At 39.3% G+C, this 24197-nt stretch overlaps 2 protein-coding genes across 6 annotated transcripts in view; one reads left to right on the forward strand and one right to left on the reverse strand.

Annotated features, from left to right (window-relative positions):
* Nucleotides 1-20206, reverse strand: part of LOC106715700 (venom dipeptidyl peptidase 4) — a 31611-nt gene extending 11405 nt beyond the window's left edge. Inside the window, exons 1-5 of one of the 5 annotated variants that reach the window (XM_045678147.1) lie at nt 20072-20206; nt 4724-4792; nt 2954-3329; nt 2706-2800; nt 2006-2083 (exon numbers count right to left, since the gene is read on the reverse strand). In XM_045678147.1, the coding sequence (XP_045534103.1) occupies nt 2006-2083; nt 2706-2800; nt 2954-3329; nt 4724-4774 (600 nt within the window). In that variant the 5' untranslated portion in view covers nt 4775-4792; nt 20072-20206. Of the gene's footprint in view, nt 1-2005; nt 2084-2705; nt 2801-2953; nt 3330-3690; nt 3809-4723; nt 4793-7109; nt 7178-15215; nt 15236-15585; nt 15768-20071 lie in introns of those variants that run through there. The other 4 variants (XM_045678149.1, XM_045678148.1, XM_045678146.1 and 1 more) reach the window with 4 other exon arrangements.
* Nucleotides 8980-10236, forward strand: LOC123721014. Its single transcript, XM_045678007.1, has one exon. The coding sequence runs from the start codon at nt 8995-8997 to the stop codon at nt 10234-10236; it is 1242 nt and encodes a 413-aa protein (XP_045533963.1). The 5' UTR covers nt 8980-8994.
* Nucleotides 20207-24197: the final 3991 nt, after the last annotated feature.

A 24197-nucleotide genomic window follows, 5' to 3' on the forward strand; every position in this document is an offset into this window, starting at 1 on the left:
TTATAAAAAAGGTTGTGAAGGGAACGTGGACTAAAATACCTAATTTTAGTCCACGTTCAATAAGTCCGTTACAGCACACGCACTCATCAAACGAATAGCGAAATTGCTTCCACATCACACCTGTCTTCTCTGAGGTCGTGGTACCCTCGTCGAGCCGGCCCTCTCGTGCAACTAACAGATATTATTACTGCTGGCTGTACTACTGCTAATAGTACACTGTAAATAAACGATAGACTCTTACTTGGCTGAGTAATAATCAAAGTTCATCCGATTCTCGATTCATAAAAACGCAATTTAAGGACAAGCACGGTATCCGTAACTATTACTCGTGCAGATGCTATGTAATTAACTTAATATCAGTTATGTAACTGTCTCTTTTGTCACTTTCTTACAGCTGTTTTATTTAAACAGTTAAATGAAAACAAATAAATACCTACAAACTTCCCTCTGGTAAAGGTTTCCTACCTTTAGTTATGAGCTACATTTATATGTAATCTGAACACAATAAGAACAAGGTAGGAGGTGGAATACCTTTTACAAAACGTACTCGTAAAGCGCTATCAACAATCGTGATTGCCGGAGGCTGCGTGAATATAAAGTGTATCATTAAATGTCTGCCGGAGAGTTATATTGAGACGCGGACTGAAACGTGTTATCTTAAATACTTCCGTCCTAAACAAATGTCGAGTTAAATTTCTTATACGATCACCTACTTGTAAATTAATTTTACATGTACGTATTTATGACAACAATTTTTTGTAAAATAAATATTAAAATATTACCATTTATTTTTATGCGATTAAAAACGAAAATGTTTTTCGATAAAATTTCCACCAAATACTAGAATTTAAAAATTCATAGCAGTTTTAAGGAATAAGAATCAAATGTTCTCAACTTTTTTGTGTTTATTAACTCAATTATTACGGTAAAGCTTTCGCTTTTACGGAGCTTTAGCGCTTCGAAATTTTCTTCGGTGACATTAAAAATTTATAATAACTTAAAAATATCTTAGGTAACGTTGAGTAAAAGCTTTTTTTCATCTTTCTTTTAATTCTTGCTTTTAATTTTTCTTTTTATTACTACTTTATTGTCCTTTGTGCGAATGAATATGTACTCACAATAGTAAACGCCTTCAAGTTAACTTAAAAAGTTTAAACTTTAAAGTCATAATTGGATAAGCTCTCGTACAACTAAGTTATTAACACTATAACATTGTCTTTTACGAATTTTTAATCGTTTGTTCATAATACAGGTAGAGCGTTGTAAAAAGGTTGACGACCTTGTAGCCCAGCGGTGAGCGTACCTGACAATGCTAGTTCCGGATATGAATCTCAATCGTGCATACTACTGTGTTATATATTGTACTATCTTGCACAATATAATATAGTGAAGGATTGCATGCTTCGGAGACGGATTCTTATCCGTCTACGCTTTACAGCTTAACATAACTGTCAAGGTTTTTCTAGATAATTTGAATAGATGACATACGTAATAATTAATGTTTCTAAAGAAAAAAATGGTTATTGTGAGAAAACTATAAAAGATAGATATATGCTAGCGCGGACTTTTATTTAGCACATTTAAAGAGCTACAATTCGCCATACATCATTTTATGTAGGTCCTATAGTTTAGCCTACGTAAGCGCTGAAAGCAAAAATGTCCCTAATTTCCGCAACAAATTTTGAAGCTATATTCAAAATCTACTAGTCTTCTAGTTATTTAAAAAAAAAAACAAAAAAATGGGACCCACCTGCAAGCACTTCCTTTCGATTAAAATAATTTTTATCAAAATCGGACCACCAGGGGCCGAGTTCCGCGGTAACACACATAAAAAAAAAATACAGTCGAATTGATAACCTCCTTCTTTTTGAAGTCGGCTAAAAAGAGGTGACCACATGAAGTAAAAACAGTTAATACAGCGATACGAATGTCTTAAATACTTCTCAAATTATAAAAAAAACGAAAAGTAAATGGCACAAAACGAATCAATAAATAGTGAACTTACAGGAACAACGTTGTAAGACAGCACCACATGCGAACTATCGGGCGACAGCGCGGTTACTCGCGATGATTGCTGAAGAATCTGGAATAAGTTACATAATACGATTAACTATAGTTAAATAATTATTTGAGGGCATATAATTCGACTTTACATAATTACTATTGTTATTTGTTCATAACGTTTATCTAACAGTGTATTTATATTTTCTAATTACTAAAACTTTATCCTATTATTAATTATTCTACTCCGCTTTACATCTCTAGACGCTTTTATTAATTTCAAAATTTTCTCAAGATGTAGTTAATAATATAAGTAAACGTATATCGTAAATTGATTAGCAATTCCTTAACTGCTAGCTTGTTTATAAGTTACCGACAGGTTTGTCCTAGTTTGTATTTGCAATTTCGTCAGCGGTGAGGTTTCACGACGAAGCTTATTGGTAAATAGATTTTCTCGACTCTCGACGTTAAAATCAGCTTAGATTAAATTTAATAGTAAAACTTTAATATATTTTGAGCACTGAATATTATGTATTTATAAATCAGTTAGATTAATTTTAATTGCAGGATTAAGTTTTTATCCTTTTATATTTCCAGATACTTCCAAATTTATTTTTCATGACTTGACATAGTCGAAGTATTTTTTTCATACAGCAACGTATAAAATATACTTATTCAAAATTCGAACACAAAAATTGACATACCTGTGACGAATTGGAAATAAGAACGGTCGTGTTGTCTGCATCCACATGGTACAAAACCAGGTCTCCGTTAACGTTTCGGAATAGCACGTCGTTAGCTGTAAGATCATAAACGTGTGATATGGTTTACAATATTTGCTCATTCACAAATAAACATATTACGTGTCTGTCGCCCCAATGTTCTCCTTATCCACTGTCTTCTTTTTTTCAATAAAGAACACTAAAAGAATTCTGAATTAAAAAAAACTTACCTGTTGTCCAAGTACCATTGAAAGATGGCGCTGCAAATACTCCGTTAATTATATCCTCTAGATCTATTGGTAAGGTATCTGGAGGTGCAGTTATTGGTCCTTCGGTTGTTGTCGTCGTGGTTGTTGTTGTAGATGGGTCTAACGTTGTTGTTGTTGGATCCACAGGCGATGTTGCTGTTGTCGTTGTCGTCGTCGTTGTGGATGGATCTAATGGTGATGTTGGACCTTCAGTTGTTGATACGATAGGTTCAGATGGACCCGCCTCATTTCCGGAGAGGACAACAACTAGAGTTATCACAACCGCTATCACAGCCACCATTGCGATGAAGCCAATTATATACGTTATTGTTTTCTTCTTCTTCGTAGCAACCAGTACCTGATCATGCAAAGGCAATTTTAATTTATAATATATTTAATGTTTTTGATATTCTTGTCTAAAACAAAATACTAAGGTAACATTTAGATGAATGGATGGATGTTTGTTATCAAGTAGGTATAAAGCAGATAAATGGTTCTGAATGAAATTTGACCCAGAGATATGTTACTGCGTGGAACAGCGTATGGGCTACTTACTAAGTTTTTTTAATACCCGAGGACGTAGTCTAAGTAGGCATAAGCTAGTTCTTAATACATTTAAAAATAAATCACGAAAAATAGTTTAAATTTTTTATCCAAAAAATTTCATTTCACACAAATAATAATCTAACATTATCTTTGAATGATATAAACAAGTGTACCTCTTATTTTACGTACTCTACACAGCATTCATTAACACAATTCACAGATAACAAACTTATAACAAAAACTCAAACACACACGAATATCGAGACATTATTCCGTAATCAATATCCGTCAGCTACTGAATAATCTTAAACAGACAAATGTACTTGAGATAATTTTCTGCCTACAATACGTTTCGCTTTGTTACTATCACATTCATCTCGACACAAAGCTACAAATACAATACATTTTAAACTTTAATCCCATTCAATAAGATTGACAACTGACAATCATTTCTCATTGCCTTTAAATATAAAAAACAAAAAGCGCGAGATTCAAGAAGTGATTTATTTTTCAGAATAAAATAATACTTCCTAATGGTATGCTCGCAAATATTACTAGTCATTTAAGGAACGATATAATTGTTAGCAACGACTTTTATATTTTTGAGTCCAGGAAATTAGTCAAGGCCGAATAAATCAAAACATTAACGCAATCACAAGCTTAGATTGATATCATTAGAATCTTTTAAATAAGACAAATAACTACGGTTTGTAATTAAATAATTTTTAACATTATTTTTAAAAATAAAAAAATAAATTATTGAATGCTTATAGTTCTTTTATTAGCAAGAAAACATTCAACGTATCAATCATCTTTATTATAACACATACTAGCTCGCCCGCGACTTCGTCGGCGCGGAATTAAAAAAAAAACTTAATTATTAGCCTATGTGTTCTTCCAGACTATATTCTACATCTGTGCCAAATTTCATGGAGATCCATTGAGCCGTTCCGAAAATACCTTCACCAAACAAACATCCATCCATCTAAACATTCGCATTTATAATATTAGTAAGATAGAACTTATAGAATATTTTCACCGATTTATATAATAATGTTTAATAGATTAAAAAACTGTACACCTTTTTTATATTTGCAATTAATTAAAGGTTACGGTCACCACTTAAATGTGAACCACTAACTGGTTTCCTTATCAATTATCACATTAAAGCATTCACACATTTAATATTAGTTATAAAAAAATTACCTGATCACTGGTCCCCATCTCCAATGTGGAGTTACTATTTTCTTGTGCCATTTTTCTTATTTATTTTACCTGAAAATAAAAAATTAGTTTACATTTACTGCAATATTATATTGTAGCCTTGTGTTTGATTTTCTTTTAAATTCGCAATCATCAGGATAACAATTTCAATCACGCAAAGATGGTTAAGGAACAAACAGCACAAGGACGGAGAAATTAACTGTTTAAATGATACAGTAGCGGAATCAGCTTGTTATATTGTAGCAAAACACACCTGAATATTTTTTTTATGTTATAATTTTCTTCTTTTATCTTACTTAAAAATATAGTCTTAAAAATTCGGAGTCAAATTACATCCATTCACTTCATAACTTTACTTTAGCATCCTAGTTGTACTTAGCATTCTAAACACGTAACTAATTTTGTACTTTGTTTAACAAGTGTCGTCAAAATAGTTGTAAACTTCGACCCAAATAAAGTCAAGTCTTTATAAATAAGATCGTAAAGCCGGTAAGTAGGCAGTAAATAAACATAGGCTAAAAGAACTAAATCTAACTCGCTTACCTCGACATCTTACCTATGTAGGTCGACGAACTAAGATGAAATTCGTTAAATTTTTAGGGATATTCCAAACATGTTAAACTTTACTATGAAAACAAAAGCCTAAAGGGACACCTTTTAATGATATATTTTAGTTTTTATATTTTATGTTATATTTAAATTAATTGTATTTAGGTTTTCCATCCAAATTGTTAATGCCATATAAAGTTATAAGTTGATACCCTTGTGGTCTGTGAACTGATCATAGCCTTCATAAACTTCATTAATTTTAATTGTTTTAAACTGATTGATTGTATTTAATTATTATGTCTCAACTTAATCGTAGTCTATTATTATTATTGTTTCTTTCCTTTCTTTTTAGTTACTGTAGTTGTGAACAACGATGTTGGGTACATAATTACATTGTATGTGTTATATTATAGACATATATCTATTATGTAGTCGATAGTTGTTCCAAATAAATTAAAAAAAAAAGTTGATATGAAAACAATATTTACTTGTATTAATTAAATATTGTTCCTGTATACTTTAAAACTATTAAATCCTATGCCAAGTTAGCTCTAGAAATGGTCCCTATTTTTTAATTCTTCTTTGTATTAAATCGCATTATTCCATTCTTTTAAATATGATATAGGTATGCATAATTTTTTTGACGTAAATAAATTAAAAAAATTAAATACCATTATGTTCAATTACTGACTTCAGATTATCACATTTTACACTATTTATTATAATCACAAAACTGTTTGATATCTCAATAATATTATAAGATGTAAAATAAAGAAATTATCATAATCTGTTGTGATAACGCCGACTATATCTTTAAACTGTAACATATAATCGTAAAACCAGGTACAAACTGTTATCAGTATATTCATATCACCGAAATTGTTGTCATAAATTTCTTTATAATAAGTTAGATAACCAATATTAAAACAGCCATAAACATAATCTTTAACATTTGAATAAACCGAACGGAGTGACATATTAATTGAAGTCTGTTTTTACATTCTTACAATGAAAGTAATATTTGAAATTTAGTGGAATTATAAATCAAAGAAAGATTTTATTAAAAACGAATTTTTGTACAGAGAAATAAAATTTACGGGACACAGTTTCACCATTCTTGCCTTTGTTTGGTGAAAGATACTGAAGACCATTTTCTATTATGTTCTTTTTACTAACATTAATTTTAGTAACTAAAAATCACGATTGATAATTATTAAAATCCAACAATAAATACTATTTAAAAGACGAATGAAAACAGACGAGGGAATATTTAAATCCGATTCGAATTTCGAAGGCACCAAAAGATCTAAAACTCAATAACGTTCTAAAAGCTTTTTTACTTTATACATATACGACTGTCAATATTGCGTATCCTTAAATAATAATCCAAGTCCTACAAAATTGATGCTTTTAGGATATGTTTTGAAGAATTATAAAAAGCCATGGAAATACAGTAAAGTTAAATTAGTAATTTCAATGTCCATAAACTCTTATGTTACTAACAATATTGATAAATTTGATCAATTTATGTGACGATGTAGCATTTTTCATGTAGAAGTTTTATTCAGTCTTAAACTGTATGTTACGCAGTTTTGTACAATACATCATTTGTAGGTATACTACAAAACAGTCGAAGTTATAAAAACGCAATGGATAACGACAGCGATGTAAGTATATTTCTAGAGACCCTTAAAACAGTGACCCTGATACGATGAAATTAAGATGTCTGTATCCAGGTCATGGTTGACAAAATGTCTTATTAGCTTTAGCTTAAGTAAACAACTAAGTTCTAAGTTAATCACATGTTAAGTTTACTCACCGCACGCTATTAAAATTATAGGAACACCGGCGCGCGGCGGAGTCTCCACCGCACTGAATATTTAATACAGTATCAAGATTAAGACAGTTGAATATCGTAGGAAACGATAACTATATTAAATAATCCTAATCGTTATTAATAAATGAAGGTAAATGATAAGAAAAAACTACGATTAAATGTGTCAATTATAATACATAGAATACATCTAACGTAGCAAATAATAAATTAAAATGTTTATTCGAATTCGTAAAAACTAAAATCATTAACGAAAAAATCTTACTCATATTATAAATGCGAATGTTTGGACGGATGGATGATTGTTAGAAGGTATCTTCAGAATGGCTCAATGGACCTCGATGAAATTTGGCTTAGGCTACTGATTATGTTTTTTTTAACTCAATGCGGACGGAGTCGCGGTGACAGCTAGTACGTAAATAAAACTAAAAAAGGGAGTCATCATCATCATCGTCATGGGCAGTCTTCTGCTGGAATTCCCTTCCCTAATGCCTACCAAAGCATGCGATTATCTACTTCTTATTAAGTATAAAAAACCTATAAATTAGTTGTTTTATTTAAAAAAAAAAACATATTATAGAAAAGAAAGAATAATTGTAGGGACTCGATTGATCCATTAGATACGCACTGGCAGATTTCCTATTTCCGTATCACAAATGAAGCTCATCTATACCAATGTGTCCCTCTCCGTGTCACAGCGCTTTCATTTCCGCTTTACAATGTATCTGTATACAATAACGTTAATAGAATACAGTTCCTACAATACTTTATCTCCGGACCAAGTGATTTCTATCAATTTACTATCGGGAATATGTTTTTCCACCATCCGTCTGAAAAATGGTAAGAGATGACAACAAATTATTATTTATTTGTAAGGAAAGGAAATATTTGTAGGCGTCACCATCCCCGGCTAACATACATAGGCTATATTTATTTCTTGTTTTTTTTTTTAATTCATGAAGTTACGGTTAAATGCTACTCGCCATATAAAACGCATGATATATTTATGTAAAATTCTATAAATCACCTTCAATTTTTTTTGAGTTCATCATTTTTTTTGAGTTTGTTACACTCTACTACAACTCAAGCATTTAGGTCGACCATCACAATCGTTGCGCAACATTACATAAGTTGAATTTACGTAGAAAGTGATCACGTACATTGCTCGTTTTGATACCTTACGTGTTGTAATTATTAATTCTGGTCAGCTCGCTTCGTAGCGTCGTGAAGAAAGCAACTTGGACGAATTCTCCATTGGGGGCCACGCACGTGACGTCATGCTTCTTTAAATAAGGTCGTCTGTTAAATTAGGGTAGGACAGGACTTACTTCCTCAGGATCACCGGTCTGGATGACACGGTGACCACTGAGGAAGTGGCGGCCCAACTGGCATCGGTCGGCGGGTGTCCCCCCAGCTCCATGAAAGTAGGGAACATCAGACCGAGCTTCTGGGGCGGCGGCTCCGCCCTGGTCAAGTGCCCAGCGACTGCCGCTAAGGCAGTCGTTAAGGCGGGACGAGTGGCCATCGGATGGACGATGGCCACCGTCAAAGCAGTGGAGGCCCAGCCATTGAGATGCTACAAATGCATGATGCTGGGCCACACTCGCGCGCTATGCCCAGCGGAGGCAGAGAACGGGCGTCTCTGCTTCCGCTGCGGCAGTGAAGGGCATAAGTCGGCAGAGTGCGAGGCCCCCTGCAAATGCACCGTGTGTGCAACGACGGGGCGCCCACACTCACATGTGATGGGGGGTGCCAAGTGCACACCCCCGTCGGTGAAGGGCAAAGCCCCGTCGTCGAGCAGAGTGCCTCGCACTCAGCCCCAACCGCACGGCAGCCGTATGGCTGAAGAGGAAGAAATGCAGATATTTTAATGCCAAGACACCTGCATTTCGACCTACTACAGACGAACACCAACCACTGTGCCCGGGCACAGGACCTGCTCATGCAGTGCCTGGCAGAGTGGAGAATTGCTGTTGCGGTCGTGGCTGAACCCTACTTTGTCCCCCCCCAACCCAGTTGGTTCGGGGACACAGAGGGATTAGTCGCCATAGTGGTGCCGCCTTCGAGCCCACAACCCCTCTCCCTCAGGGAGCGAGGAGCGGGCTACGTGGCGGTGAACTGGGGAGAAGTAGTACTCATAGGAGTCTACTTCTCCCCAAACAGGAACCTCCGGCAATTCGAGAGGTTCCTAGATGGCCTAGAGCCGGTTGTGCAGAGAGCATCACCGGCCCAGGTCATCGTGATGGGGGACCTCAACGCTAAGTGCGCAGCGTGGGGGTCCTCCATCACTGACCTGAAAGGGGCGCTTCTCCGGGACTGGGCCGCCATGATCGGCTTAGTTCCGGAGAACCAAGGCAACGCCAACACGTGCGTGCGCCGACAAGGGGGATCAGTCGTGGACGTCACGTTCGCGACCCCCGGCATCGGTGCACGCATATCGTGTTGGCGTGTCCTTGAGGAGGTGGAGACCCTGTCCGATCATCTGTACATCCGGTTCAGGGTCTCCACCGCGCCCCAGGAGTCACAAGCCCGGACGGCGGCGACAGGACAGCGAGGCGCCCAGGGCTTCCCAAAGTGGCAACTCTCGCGCCTCGACCCTGACCTGGCGGAAGAAGCCGCCATCGTCCGGGCATGGGCGGAGGAACCCCCCCAAACGGTGGGGGTCGACGAGAGGGCGGTGAGATTTCGCCGTGATCTGACCGCCGTCTGCAACGCCGGAATGCCCAGGGCGCGACGTGGTTTCGCGCCCCGGAAAGGTGTGTACTGGTGGTCGCAGGACCTAGCCGCCCTGCGCTCCGCCAGTAACGCCGCCCGACGGGCATTCACCCGGTGCCGCAGACGGCGGAACAGAACAGAGGAAGAGCTGGAGCGCCTTTACACCGAGCTGAGCTCGGCAAAGAAGGCGTTCTCCAGTGCGATCAAGGCCGCCAAGGACTCTGCCTATGCGGAGTTCTTGGCGACCCTAGACGCAGACCCGTGGGGGCGCCCATACCGCATGGTGCGGGCGAAGCTGAAGGTGGCGCCCCCCACGGAAACGATGGAGCCGGCGGTCCTTAGCGCGGTGGTCGAAGGGCTGTTCCCGGATAGCCCCCTTTTGTACCACCGCGCATGACAAGAGACATGCCGGCGGACATCGAGCCGTTGAACCGATCTGCCGCTCTCGCCCCACCCCCGATAACGAAGGAGGAAATGGCCAGGGCGGCGGGCCGGCTCAGAGGGACCCGCAAGGCCCCGGGGCCAGACGGAGTGCCTGGCAAGGTATTGCACATTGCGCTGGAACACCTCGGGGAGCGCCTACGCACACTGTTTAACGACTGTCTGGCGGAGGGGCGTTTCCCCGGGGTGTGGAAGGAGGGGCGACTGGTGTTGCTGAGGAAGGAGGGTCGCCCCGTCGACTCTCCTTCCGGCCACCGGCCGCTCGTGATGCTGGATGAGGCCGGGAAGCTGCTCGAAAGGGTATTGGCTTCCCGGATCATCCAGCATCTGGAGACGGAAGGGCCGCAGCTCTCCGAGAACCAGTTCGGGTTCCGGTCCGGGCGATCCACTCTGGACGCCCTGACCGCCCTGAAAAGGTTCTCGAAGGATGCGGCCGAGAGGGGACAGGGAGCGATGGCGGTGTCACTTGACATCGCCAACGCCTTCGGCTCCCTCCCCTTCGGAGTAATAGAGGAGGCACTTCGGTACCATGAACTGCCCCTCTATCTCCGGAGGATTGTGGGACACTACCTGCGAGAGCGGGTAGTGTCCTACATGGGGAGGGAGGGAAGAGAGGAGCGGCGGATGGCCTCCGGTGTTCCTCAGGGGTCCGTCCTAGGACCCCTGCTGTGGAACATCGGCTTTGACTGGGCCATCCGCGGGGAGGTGCTGCCCCGGATGGCTGTCATTTGCTACGCGGATGACACGATGATAGCCGTCCGGGACACCACCTGGAGGAAGGTCAAGAGGAGGGCGGAAGCCGGGGCCACCCTATTGGTCCGGAGGATCGAGGCGCTCGGACTCCGCGTGGCACTCCACAAAACCGAGGCCCTTTGCTTCAAAGGGCCGAGGTGGAGAGTGCCCGCAGGAGCGACCCTCCGGATCAACGGGGACGAGGTCGAGGTTAACGCCCGGATCAAATATCTTGGCCTTATCCTCGATGGGGGTTGGCGTTTCGGAGATCACTTCCGGACGCTAACCCCCCGACTCGTCGGCGCGGCTTCCGCCCTCGCCAGGCTCCTCCCGAACCTGAGAGGTCCGGGCGTGCAGGTCAGACGACTGTACGCCATGGTCGTTCGCAGTATGGCCCTGTACGGCGCACCGATATGGGCAGAAGCCCTTGACGCGCCAAACAGGGCCCTCCTCCGCAGGCCGCAGCGCATCGTTGCGGTGCGCGCATGCATGGCCTACCGCACGGTTGGCCATGCAGCGGCCTGCGCTTTGGCCGGCACTCCCCCGTGGGAGATAGAAGCGGGTGTGCTGGCCGAAGCGTACCGGGAGCGGGCCGAGCAGAGAGCTCGAGGCGAAGCCCCGGCTCCAGAGGAGCTCGCCCGGTCCCGGGCGGAGAGAAAGCGAATGACCATAGAGCTGTGGGCTGCTGGCCTAGCGGACGCCAAATACGGCGCCCGCACCATAGAGGCCATACGCCCACAGCTCTCGGACTGGTGCGGGAGGCGCCACGGCGCGATAAATTACAGACTTTCACAGATCCTTACAGGTCATGGCTGCTTCGGGCGGTACCTTTGCCGAATACAAAGAGAAGAGACGACGTCGTGCCACGAGTGCGGCGCTGATGAGGACACCGCGCAACACACCCTTCAGGTATGTACAGCGTGGTCCGAAGAGCGCCGCACTCTGGTAGCGGCGATTGGTGATGACCTCTCACTCCCAGGCGTAATTCGCGCCATGCTGGGCAGTGAGGGGTCATGGGAGGCGGTTTCCTCCTTCTGCGAAATTGTAATTTCGCAGAAGGAGGAAAGGGAGCGAGAGCGCGAGGATAATCCCCTCGCGCCCCCGCTCAGACGCAGGAGAGTGGGGAGAAGGAGGCGGGGTTTCGCCGCCGTACTTCTCCCCACAAACCATGCGTGAGAGGGAGGCCCCTTCAGGGCGATAACGCAGGCGGGGCCACGGAAGAAAGCTAAAGCGTTCCCGTGGCGCCCGCCATAATGCGTTAGAGGGCAGTCAGGTTTTAGTGGGTATTCCGGTCACCTTCTGTGGCCGGCGAGTCCCACACTCCCTACGCCATTGCACAGCCCGGCGTAGGCGTGCGTAAACGCATTTCCTGACTTTAAAAAAAAAAAAAAAAAAAAAAAAAAAAGGACAGGACTTACTTGCGTATTTATTTTCAAAATTTTTTATAGAAAGTGTGAAATGTTCAGAAATGGGTTCATCTTGATCTTGAACGGAATCGAAATATTTGAAAAAAAAAAATATTTGAGGAAAACCTTTTAAATGTACTTTCATTAAGTACTTTTGTTTAATAATTCCAGGCCAATTTTCAAGTGATTTTTCTTAAACACTGTCAATTAAATTTGTTGAGAGATGTTTTGAATTTTACAATTTTTTTTGTAAGATGGTATTACAGTCAAAATCACTGTCGTATTACACCATGTACTGATCGCATAAATAATAAAACTTAATGCTGAATAACAAAAGACATATTAAATATCTCGTTAAAAAGTGACATCATAGTAAGAAATTGATCCAGCACGCATGGCACATATCAATTCACGTATTTCACAACAAGTACCAGAGCTCTATCCTCATTGATGTGAAACAGTTGGCAGTTGGACGCTGTGACTTGATCGCACCATTACATGCTTAATTTTACGATGAAAATAAATTAGTTGATATTTTAACTAAAATACGATTACAGCAAATATAATGAAGATAGTCTTATACTGAGATGTAGGCGAGAAAGTTTTATGTATCCAAGATAAATTTAGGTTCCTCAGTCAGTCAGTCAATTGCTCCCTCTAGTACCGTAAGTACATATATCAATGTAACGGTGTCTTCGATCTACTTAATTTCCTTAAACATCGTGAATTTTCACAGAACAATAACCGATAAATAGAAAAAAAGTTGAATGCACACAAAGTCCGCACATATTAGTATTGTAACTAACGATCAATATTAAATCTCTAGATAATGTAAAGATAATCAAAATTAAACTTACACTATTTCAATACCAAATATAGTGCGCGTGAGCTTTTTATTAAAAAAAAAAAAAACAATTAGAATTCATAAACGCAATGTTTTTGAAATTTATATTCATCTGAATCGAAAACTGTAGCCCTTAAGAACACAATATAGTAGAAATTAAATAAATAAAGTATTTATGTATTGGATTTGCTCATCAGCGCACTCAAGCGCTAAAGTACTTCAAAGAATCGCCGTTCAAGTTGGATCCGAGAGTACTTTACGGAAGTAAATTATTGATATTTTTAAAATTGGCTGTTTTGATATAATTTTTATATTTCTCTGAACCTTTCTTTAACCTTATAGCTTTGTAATTATAATATTATAATTTTGAATTACCATTAGAAAACATTACATAATATGCAATGTGGAATCTTTGAGTGATAGAGTACATAGGTGATGAAAAAGGAAGATCCTTGATATTACCATGTAAAAATTAAACTTTCGTATATAAGCTAAATACAAAAACAACCCAAAACGAATAACAACTTTTCATAAATTATCATTTAGCAAACTACTTAAAAATCTTTAAAATTTAATAGCTTCGATAAACTAACTTTAAGATTTAGGTTAAGAACAAGAGCAAGTCAAAGTTCAAACTCCGAGACGCAGTGAATATTAAACTAAAGGTAAAGTTTTGAACCTCGGCGAACTCTCAAACTGGTATCTATTATCCAAACTTAGTACCCATTATCTAAACTAGTACCCATAAAATTTGCCATTCATCATGTACTGAGTGAAGCACAAAGGAAAAGGTGTGTAAAGACTCGAACACGCTATACATTTTACCGTTTCAGCAAGTGTAACCTTTAACTATTACCGCACAACAATTGTAACAAGATTTTATATTAGGCCGCTTCTAACACTTTGAATATTTAGCACCTAAAATAACGATGATAATTTTTCTTTTTAAAATCTGAATAGTAACCCATTTATGGATTGTTAAGTCATACGTATTACAACATCTTACTTCATACTAATATTATAAATGCGAATATTTAGATGGATTGATGTTTGTTTGAAGATATCTCCGAAACGGCTCAACGGATCTTGATGAAATTTAGCTATATATAGAACAGAGTCTGGAAGAACACATAGGCTACTTATTAAGATTTTTTAATGCCGTGCGAACGGAGTTGCGGGCGACAGCTAGTATTCTATATTTTTAAATGGTATATGATGCATGATGGATGTACAAACAAAATCCGACCGTTAAAAAACAACATATCTACACAAGTTAGTGTACTTAATCACAACATAAGCAGCCCTATACTGCTTATCTATTAACGTTATTGTAACAAAATGTAAATGTCTTTGGCTATTGTACTTATGAACTGGTTCACCTTGATCTCAAAACAAATGCAGCGTGCCAACGTGAAAATTGTATCAATCCATCTTAACTGTGACGTAAGAAAATTTAATCATGTCTCTCGGAACAGAACCTAAGATATTAAAAACAGCAAATGGCGATGAAAGCCAGATTACTTTTTTTTAGATTATTTGCGCAAATTAATTTAATTATCACTTATTGTAATTCAATATTAGACATGACGTAAACGACATCTCAAAATATTCGATTGACTCTTGTTAAAACCAAAAAAAAAAATTATAAATATCGTGCCGCCGTTATCATGTTCTCCGCTGTGTTCCAAAATATTTTTTATATAATTTCATTTGAAGGAGTACTTATTATAAATTGTCATAAATATTTATGTCTGAAAGTAAAGCTATAGACTTCATAAGTACACAACTATTCCTAGTAATTACAACACATACAGTACCGTACCAGTTCGAGACTGACCTAGTTCATTAAATATCGAAGATGTTTGACCACACGAACATTACGCTAATTTTACGAGTACTACGTTTTCAACTAAATTAATAATTGATGATGAATTTTAAAAACGTACCATGTACCTTTCAACTTGTCTTAAAAGTAATCTTTTTATTTATTTTTTTTCAATTCCCAGCAAATGCAAAAAAATATGTTTTACAAATCACATTTTTTCCGTGTAAAAGAAAACACGATTCCGTTAGCACAGTTTCAATCACAAATAAAAAAAACCAATTTAATGCTTGATTAAAAATAACTTGAAAATAACAATAACTGTCTTGGAGACAGTTTTCCAACACACTGGGTAAGCATAACAATTTATAAAAAATATTATTTTTAAAAAATTCAGAAAATAACAAAACACTAACGTTAATTATTTTTAATTGTGTTAATTGATTGCACACTTTTAGAATTATTATCACTTACACTTACAACTGAAAGTTAACACTTTACCAATTCAAGTATAAACTTCGGAGAACTGGTCGAAAACAATTTAAATAAAAACTTTTTTCACTATTTCATACGATTCCTCATATCGGTGCGTACGGTGTAAATCGGTTCGTTCATTTTTATAAACAAAAAACTACACTTTTCGTAAACAATATCGCGATAGTAGTGGCTCGAGTGGTGCGTTGTGGAGGAGTGTTGTTGGTATACTGGCGCGAACAGACAGCGAAAGTAGGAGAATTTATTACTAAGGCGGAAGTTACATTAGATATATAATTCTTTAGAACTAGACAAAAACAATAAGCTCGACTGATTCTTCAAAATAAATTTGACATCCACGCATCAAATCTCAAATTGAAATTGAGAAAAAGTCAAATTCGATTTCTTATTCGGACTGCAAAACAAAATTAGCGACTTAAATCTGATCCTATTCTGGTAAGTATTTAATAAGGCCTCAGAGTCGGCTAACCATAAATTTTCACTAAATAAACTCACTTAAACAATAGTATTGTTATCTCAGATTTACCAAAGATACTCATATCCCTTGACAACAACATGAAACATTTGGAAACATTTATATCCTTCACAAGGGATGAAATAATGTTTTCATACAAATGTTTCCGCAGTGGAAACTGGTGATGAGACATTATATTATCTGGTAAAGCTACGTTTTCCTCAGAATTGCAATACATCAAGTTTACGAGCACTCATCTTTCATAAACCACACCACCGTTAATCTGAGAATATAAAATTAATAGTGAAAATTTGACTTTGTTATAATCACAACACGAGATTATTTTTAAATACTTGTAATATGCAGATATAATATTGTTTTTGAATTTTACTAACATGATTTGCAGTATGATAGCAGTTGCCCGCGTAAATGTGTAGCTTCCTAATAGAGAAATAATTGTTTAAATCGGTTCAGTAGTTTCTGAGCATATACAATGCAAATAATTAAACAAACAAACAAATCATTCCTCTATAATATCCGTGTAATGGAAAACTTGACTGCAAATGCTGGTAATTTTACACTTCTTTCTTATTAAAGACGTAATAACTTTTACAAACGAATCAAAGAATCGCAGTACAAATATTGTTTTCATTATATTATAATAATCAAATAACTTCCTTATTTGTTAACTGGCTTGTTATAATAGGAAGAAAGAATGTGACTAATCCAGTAGGAATTAATTGTCATCATAGTAATTGTCTTTACGAAGTATTGTTCCTTTCTCATGATAATAATGCGTGAGACAAAAAAAAATTGATAAAGAATCTATTGAATGTTTTATAAGCTGCATGATTAGCACGTGACCAATCTGGTTACTTTTATATAAAACATTTAATCGAATGCGATGTTTAATTAACAATCTAGCTAGCTATCTAGCAGTTTACAATCTAAAAAATACAATCAGCATCATCATCAGCTCACTATACTCCCCACTGAGGGGCTCGGAGCCTACCCCAAGTTAGGGGTGACTAGGCCATAGTCAACCACACTGGCCAAGTGCGGGTTGACTTCACACATATCTTATCAGATATGTGCAGGTTGCATCATGATGTTTTCCTTCACCAGAACGTCGGATAAATGTACATATGTAAATCGAAAAACCCATTGGTACATGGGGGGATTCGAACCCAAGACCTGCAGATTGCAAGTCAAGTGTTTAACCCCTGAGCCACCGATGCTCTAAGAATATAATACTGCAATAGTTTTCGCATAGTTTTTCGCATTTGGCATGCTACAAAAAAGATAACTTCAAACCTAATGTTTAAAGCTTTATTTAGAATGATTTGCTTAAGTTTCAAAAGTAATACTTTTAAGGTCATAGTCCCTTTTAAAAAATGTAGCGCAAGTCAATCATTGTACGAAATGTGTTCGCTTTACACAACAATTAGACTTTATTGTCTTCTACGTTGGTATTTAAACTACAATTAGTTACACTAATTTTGCAAAACAATCATCAGATTAAATACTGAGTCATAGCAACATCACTTGTAGCATAAATTAACGTAACATCGTCTTGACTTGCGAGACATTTTAAAACACAAGCAATATTTTTTGCCTAGCTATTCAAGGAACTGTAGCATCAAATACCTTATGACACTCCTGGAAGGAACACAAATCAAATGACATCCCACTCTAAAAAAGTAGTTAAGCCGTAACAAGCTACAATGGAAAGTACTCATATACACACACCCGAAAACATCTCTCCCCCAGAGACTAAAATCTCTGTATAAAACATACCGTTATCCCTGTCATTATCTTTGACCAAACAGAGATAACATTATGTTTTAAATAAAGATTTTTGTCTCAGAAACCCACGGTCAATACATAACTATATACACTCACATAAATCGAAAAACACTCTGTAAAAATTAAACACTACGTAATTTTCCTGATAAATCCTCATTTACACAATTAATAAAATTGGAATGTCTTCATGTAATATATATTAAAATTAAATTAAATTTCGCAAAAACATAAAGTTTTGGGGTAACTTAATATACAATATTGATCCAATATTTTTATCCGCAAAGCTGCGTTTGTTCCGAAACAGCTACCTATTTTGTCAAGACTTGGACCTAAGGTAGCTTATGTAAGCGGAAGTAACTTAGGCTATTTTTGATTCCGCGCTGACGAAGTCACGAACGATCGCTAGTTTAACATAATAACAGTTGTATCAACTTGCCACTAACAATGTACGCGAGGTACAAATAGACAAAGATAAATTGTTTTTACTTCAACTTTACATAAGTTTGCATTATTCACTACATTTCTAGGTATTTAGAAAAACGATCGACATCAGAAAGCCATAACTATGATGGCGTTTTCTGTCACGTTTTGATATTTAAAGATTCTGTACGTTCAGAATTTAAGATAATATACACTTTTCTTATAGTTATACTTAATTCTGATCAACTTTATCTGAGAAGGCAGGTTAACTCCTTTTTACTTATGGACTACTTACTAAAGTACCTTCTTAAAAACCAAACATCATGCAAACAAAAATCAAAAAATAATGAACAAAATGTTCCTCGTTAATTGAGATTTCGTTAGACCTCCAAATAGGTTGTTTGCAGATAATTACAAGTTTAAATGAAAACATTGACGAGCGGGATCGACAACCTACATAATTACTTTTCAAGACTTTCGATAGCTGATATTTTGTATTGGATGAATAGCAAAGCTCGTAATTAAATAGAATCAATGATTGAAACCTTTATAAAAAAGAGAATAAAAATAAATAACCAACGTTAACTCTTACAAATCTTGTTATCATCAATTTGCAAAAACGATGTCTTGAAGATGATGATTTAAATAAGGAATACGGATTCCTGGTTTCTATTTTTTTTTAATTATCTAAGTCTAAACATAATTAAGCTAACATACTCACCTTACCAGGCTTGGAACATCTTTAAAAATGATCACCCTAGTTATCCAATATAAATTCCTACACAAAACAACAATAAAATAATAATAAACATTAAGAAAGACAAACAATCGATTCAAGTGACGACTGCATTGTTCGGGACAATACGATGATCTGTAACTACGAGGATTACCATTTGTACTGTTGCTGGAATGACAAAGGATTATTGTAAGGATACGAAGTTGGCTTAAGACCCCTTTTCCACTAGCGCAACTAGCACGACTCTGACCGACAGCAATTGCTATTATATCATTGACCGTAGATAGCGACCAAAGCCGCGTACCTAGTCGCGCCAATGGAGATAGTCTTAGCAGAACGTGTGTTATTGTCATTGTTTCCTTGATGTATTCGACTTAATTTCGTTGTCGTTATTCTTTACCTATGTTCTTCTTTTTAGCCGACTTCAAAAAGAAGGAGGTTATCAATTGGACTGATTTTTTTTTTTTTACAATAGTAGTGTGACGTAATATTTTTAACGTTGTTATAAAAATATGTAATTTTAATTGTATTTTTACCCAATAAATATGGTAGTGAGAGTAAAAATTGTCTTAGATGTTAGCAAAGACTTGATCTCACAATTGACTAAAACGGATATCCGTAATTACATTCTTCTTTCAAAGTGGGAAAAAATACAGATTGTATATGCATGTGTTTATTTCTAAGTTATTTATTTTAACTAAATACGTGCAGAAAAGTCAACATGTTTGTTGAATTTTAATTTAAGAATTAGTATAAATAAATCTTTCAAGTAATAAAATGATGTTTATTGATACAAATCGAGCACCGAACCCATGTCACCAGAAGTAAAGACCAACGTTTAACCACTGACTCATTATATTCAAAGTCATCCAAGGAATTACTTTAAAAAAATCATTCGTAGAACAAATAACAGGTGAATGACACTGGTTCCGTTCTATTTGAAACTGTCACACGTTACCCTTGGCCCAGAGACATACGTATCCGTGCTGACATGCTGACGTGCTCTTCAATTAAAAAAAAAAAACAAACTATGTAAAAAGATGCAAACCATATAAAAATATTAATTAAACATTTACCTGAACACTTAATTAAAAGACGTCGTTATCACTTCGTAAATAAAGTTTATCACACATAATATATTTATGATTGCGAACAATTAAAACTCATCAGTCACAATTTATTTACAAATAAAATTCACTTTTGTTACAAGCACAAAAAAATCTCGTAAATTATTCCACATTTGAAACAGTTATTCCCGCCAAAAATAACCTCTGGTACATTTCGTTGCATAAATATTACGTGTGTAAACAAAACTTTTTTTCGCTCTTGTCACAGCCCAAATGACCTAACCCGGGTCCGCAGAGGACGGCTGTCAGTTTGATACTGCCGCGACACGGTCGAGCATCACACTCCATTGTTGACAATGTGGGAGATTCACTTTGTGGTTATTACCAACCAGTACTTTTTATAATAAAAATAATCTTTTTGTAATACTTTGTACTTCTGGTGAACTTAGTGTAATTTTCTATTTAGGGTCTGGACCCTGGAAGTTCATGGAGTCTAGGGTTGCCAGGTTGCCTGGTCGCCAAACCTACTAGCCGGACAGACCAGCCAGTTTGGCCGGAAATTTGGGTAGAAAAGTCGGACACCCTATATAATTTAGGATTTTGTCTCAGTATTAATAGGTACACTCTCGTTTGGCAAATGTAAAAAGCCTAACAAAAGGCGGAAAACCGTTTATTTTGGCCGGACACGCAATCAAAAAGCCTACCTATATCCGGCTTTATCCGGACGCCTGGTAATGCTCATGGAGTCTGTAGTATAGTCTATAAGACTATAGGACCAGTCCTAGTCTTATAGACTCCATAAAATAATGGTCATCGTCTTACGCATTTAATTATCCTTGGATCCTATCGACTCTTGCTACAGAAATTGATACTAATTTTTATAACCCCAAGAAGAATGAGAATTATTACAACTATCAAAAACAACTGATGATAAAAACCTGAAATTAACTTGAACTAAAAAAAAATAACCTTTAGGTTAAATAATACTATTTTTGCATTTCAGTTTTCATCTGAGGAGCACGGTACCAAATGCTACGAATAACAAATAGAGAAATATTATGAATATATAGTATTGTGGAAAAAATAATAGTTATTAAGTATTTTGAGTTAGTATCATTGTTGTCGACCCGGGTAATGTCGTTAAACTGCGTCCAGACCACCGGAGGACGGGCAGCAGCGTCCCTTACAAAAACGGTGGAGAAGCACTGCGATCGCCAACCCGCCTGCCAAGCGTGGCGATTATGGCAAATTCCCCCCATATGATGGCCACAAATGAAGTACGGCCCCCAGTACCCGGCGGCGCCGCCGTTCCTGGTTACGGTAGCGGCCAGGGTGACGGCGGTGCAGGGGGTGCTAAGAATCCCCGGTTCGGATACGGCTACCACACACGACGACCTTTGGCCCTGGCAACACTGAACACGCGCACACTGCGGACGGACGAGAGGATCGCGGAGCTCGAAGAAGAATTAAGCAAGTTACGTTGGGACATTATAGGTTTATCCGAAGTCCGAAGAGAGGGGGAGGACACATTAATCCTCAAGTCCGGCAACTTGTTCTTCTTCCGGGAAGGCGACCAACAGTCCCAAGGTGGTGTCGGGTTTATCGTCCACAAGTCCCTCGTGAACAATGTGGTGAAGATCGTGAGTGTGTCGACCAGGGTGGCGTACCTTATACTCAGAATATCCAAACGGTATTCGCTGAAGGTCATACAGGTCTACGCGCCGACTTCGACACACTCCGACGAAGAGGTTGAAACTATGTATGAGGACATCTCACAAGCCATACATAGTTCCGAAACCTACTACACCGTTGACATGGGGGACTTCAACGCAAAATTGGGCAAACGGGACGGAGACGAGCTGCTGGTAGGCAAGTTTGGATATGGACAGCGGAACCACCGGGGCCACTTGCTGGCCGGCTTCATGGAGAAGGAGGGACTCTACATGATGAACTCCTTCTTCAGGAAGCAAGTGCAGAGGAAGTGGACCTGGATGAGTCCAGACGGTGTTACGAAGAATGAGATTGACTTCATCATGTCGACAAAGAAGCAAATATTCAATGATGTCTCAGTGATCAACGCGGTTAAACCTGGGAGCGATCACCGAATAGTCCGAGGCACATTGAATATCGATGTCAAGCTCGAACGAAGTCGACTGATGGGGTCTACGCTCCGACCAGCGCCCGTCCATATTCACAATGCCGAAAACTTTCAGCTCGAACTCCGAAACCAATTTGACTGCCTGGGGAGTAGCGTGGACGATCTGAATGACGGGTTCGTGCAGGCTCTGCACACGGTGGGTTCTAAGTACTTCAAGACCCACCGTAGAAGCGCGTCCAAGAAACTCTCAGACTATACTCTTGGGCTCATGAAGGAAAGGCGTGACATGACACTGCGCTCTTCAGACGATGCGGAACGGTATCGGCTGCTAAATAGACAGATCTCGACTAGCATAAAGCGCGACATACGCCGATTTAACACCAATCGTGTTAAATTGGCTATCGAGCGAAATCAGGGCTCCAAAGTGTTTTCCCGAGATCTGTCTATTGGGCAAAGTCAGCTGGCGACGCTGAAAACTGAGGAGGGCAGGGTTGTGTCCTCCAGACCTGAGCTCTTGAGTGAGGTTGAGAGGTTCTATGGGCAGCTATACGCTACGCAAAAACCCGTCACAAATCTGGCGGAAGATCCTAGAGCCAGATTGACCCGACACTTCACCGAAGACATCCCCGACGTCAGTCTCGACGAGATTAGTGTGGCCCTCCAACAACTTAAGAACAACAAGGCGCCGGGGGATGACGGAGTTACAACAGAGTTATTGAGGGCAGCTGGAGAACCGGCACTCAGGGTTCTTCAAAAGCTCTTTAATTCCGTCATTCTCGAGGGACATACGCCAAAGGCATGGAGCAGAAGTGTGGTGGTGCTGTTCTTCAAAAAGGGCGATAAAGCCCTTCTGAAGAACTACAGGCCCATCTCACTTCTGAGCCATGTCTATAAGTTGTTCTCGAGGGTCATCACGAACCGTCTCGCTCGCAGATTCGACGACTTCCAGCCTCCCGAACAAGCCGGTTTCCGTAAAGGCTTTAGTACCGTAGACCACATACATACGCTGCGGCAGGTGATACAGAAGACCGAAGAGTACAACCTGCCATTATGCTTAGCGTTTGTGGACTACGAGAAAGCCTTCGATTCGGTCGAGACCTGGGCGGTACTGCAGTCTCTCCAGAGGTGCCAAATCAACTACCGGTACATCGAAGCGCTACGGTGCTTGTACGAAAACGCCACTATGTCAGTCCGAGTACAGGGTCAGGACACGAAACCGATTCAACTGCAGCGCGGTGTAAGACAGGGTGACGTCATTTCCCCGAAACTCTTCACCGCGGCGTTGGAAGACGTTTTCAAGGTGCTCGACTGGAAAGGACTAGGCATCAACATCAACGGCGAGTACATCACGCACTTGCGCTTTGCTGATGACATTGTAGTCATGGCTGAGACCATGGAGGGACTCTGTATAATGCTCGATGACCTCAATACAGCCTCCGAACGAGTGGGTCTGAAAATGAACATGGATAAGACGAAGATCATGTCGAATATCCATGTTCCACCCACTCCAATAACCATCGGAGGCCATACCCTCGAAGTTGTCGACGAGTATGTTTACCTAGGACAAACTGTCCAGTTAGGTAGGTCCAACTTCGAGAAGGAGGTCAATCGCCGAATCCGACTTGGATGGGCAGCGTTCGGGAAGCTACGGGGTATCCTCTCGTCCCAAGACTTACCGCAGTGTCTCAAGACGAAAGTCTACGACCAGTGTGTGTTGCCAGTGTTGACCTATGGAACTGAGACGTGGCCCCTCACTGCGGGCAACATTAGGCGGCTCAAAGTCACAGAAAGGGCAAGGGAGAGGGCAATGCTCGGAATCTCTCTGCGTGATCGCATCAGAAATGATGTGATCCGCAGCAGAACCAAAGTAACCGACATTGCCCAAAGAATTGTAAACCTTAAGTGGCGATGGGCCGGCCATATTGCCCGCAGAACGGACGGCCGATGGGGCCGCAAAGTGCTGAAATGGCGGCCACGTACAGGTCGACGCAGCGTGGGCAGGCCTCCCGCAAGATGGACCGATGATCTGGTCAAGGT

Source organism: Papilio machaon, chromosome 5 (genome assembly GCF_912999745.1).
Source record: "Papilio machaon chromosome 5, ilPapMach1.1, whole genome shotgun sequence".
In the NCBI taxonomy this organism is placed as follows: domain Eukaryota; kingdom Metazoa; phylum Arthropoda; class Insecta; order Lepidoptera; family Papilionidae; genus Papilio; species Papilio machaon.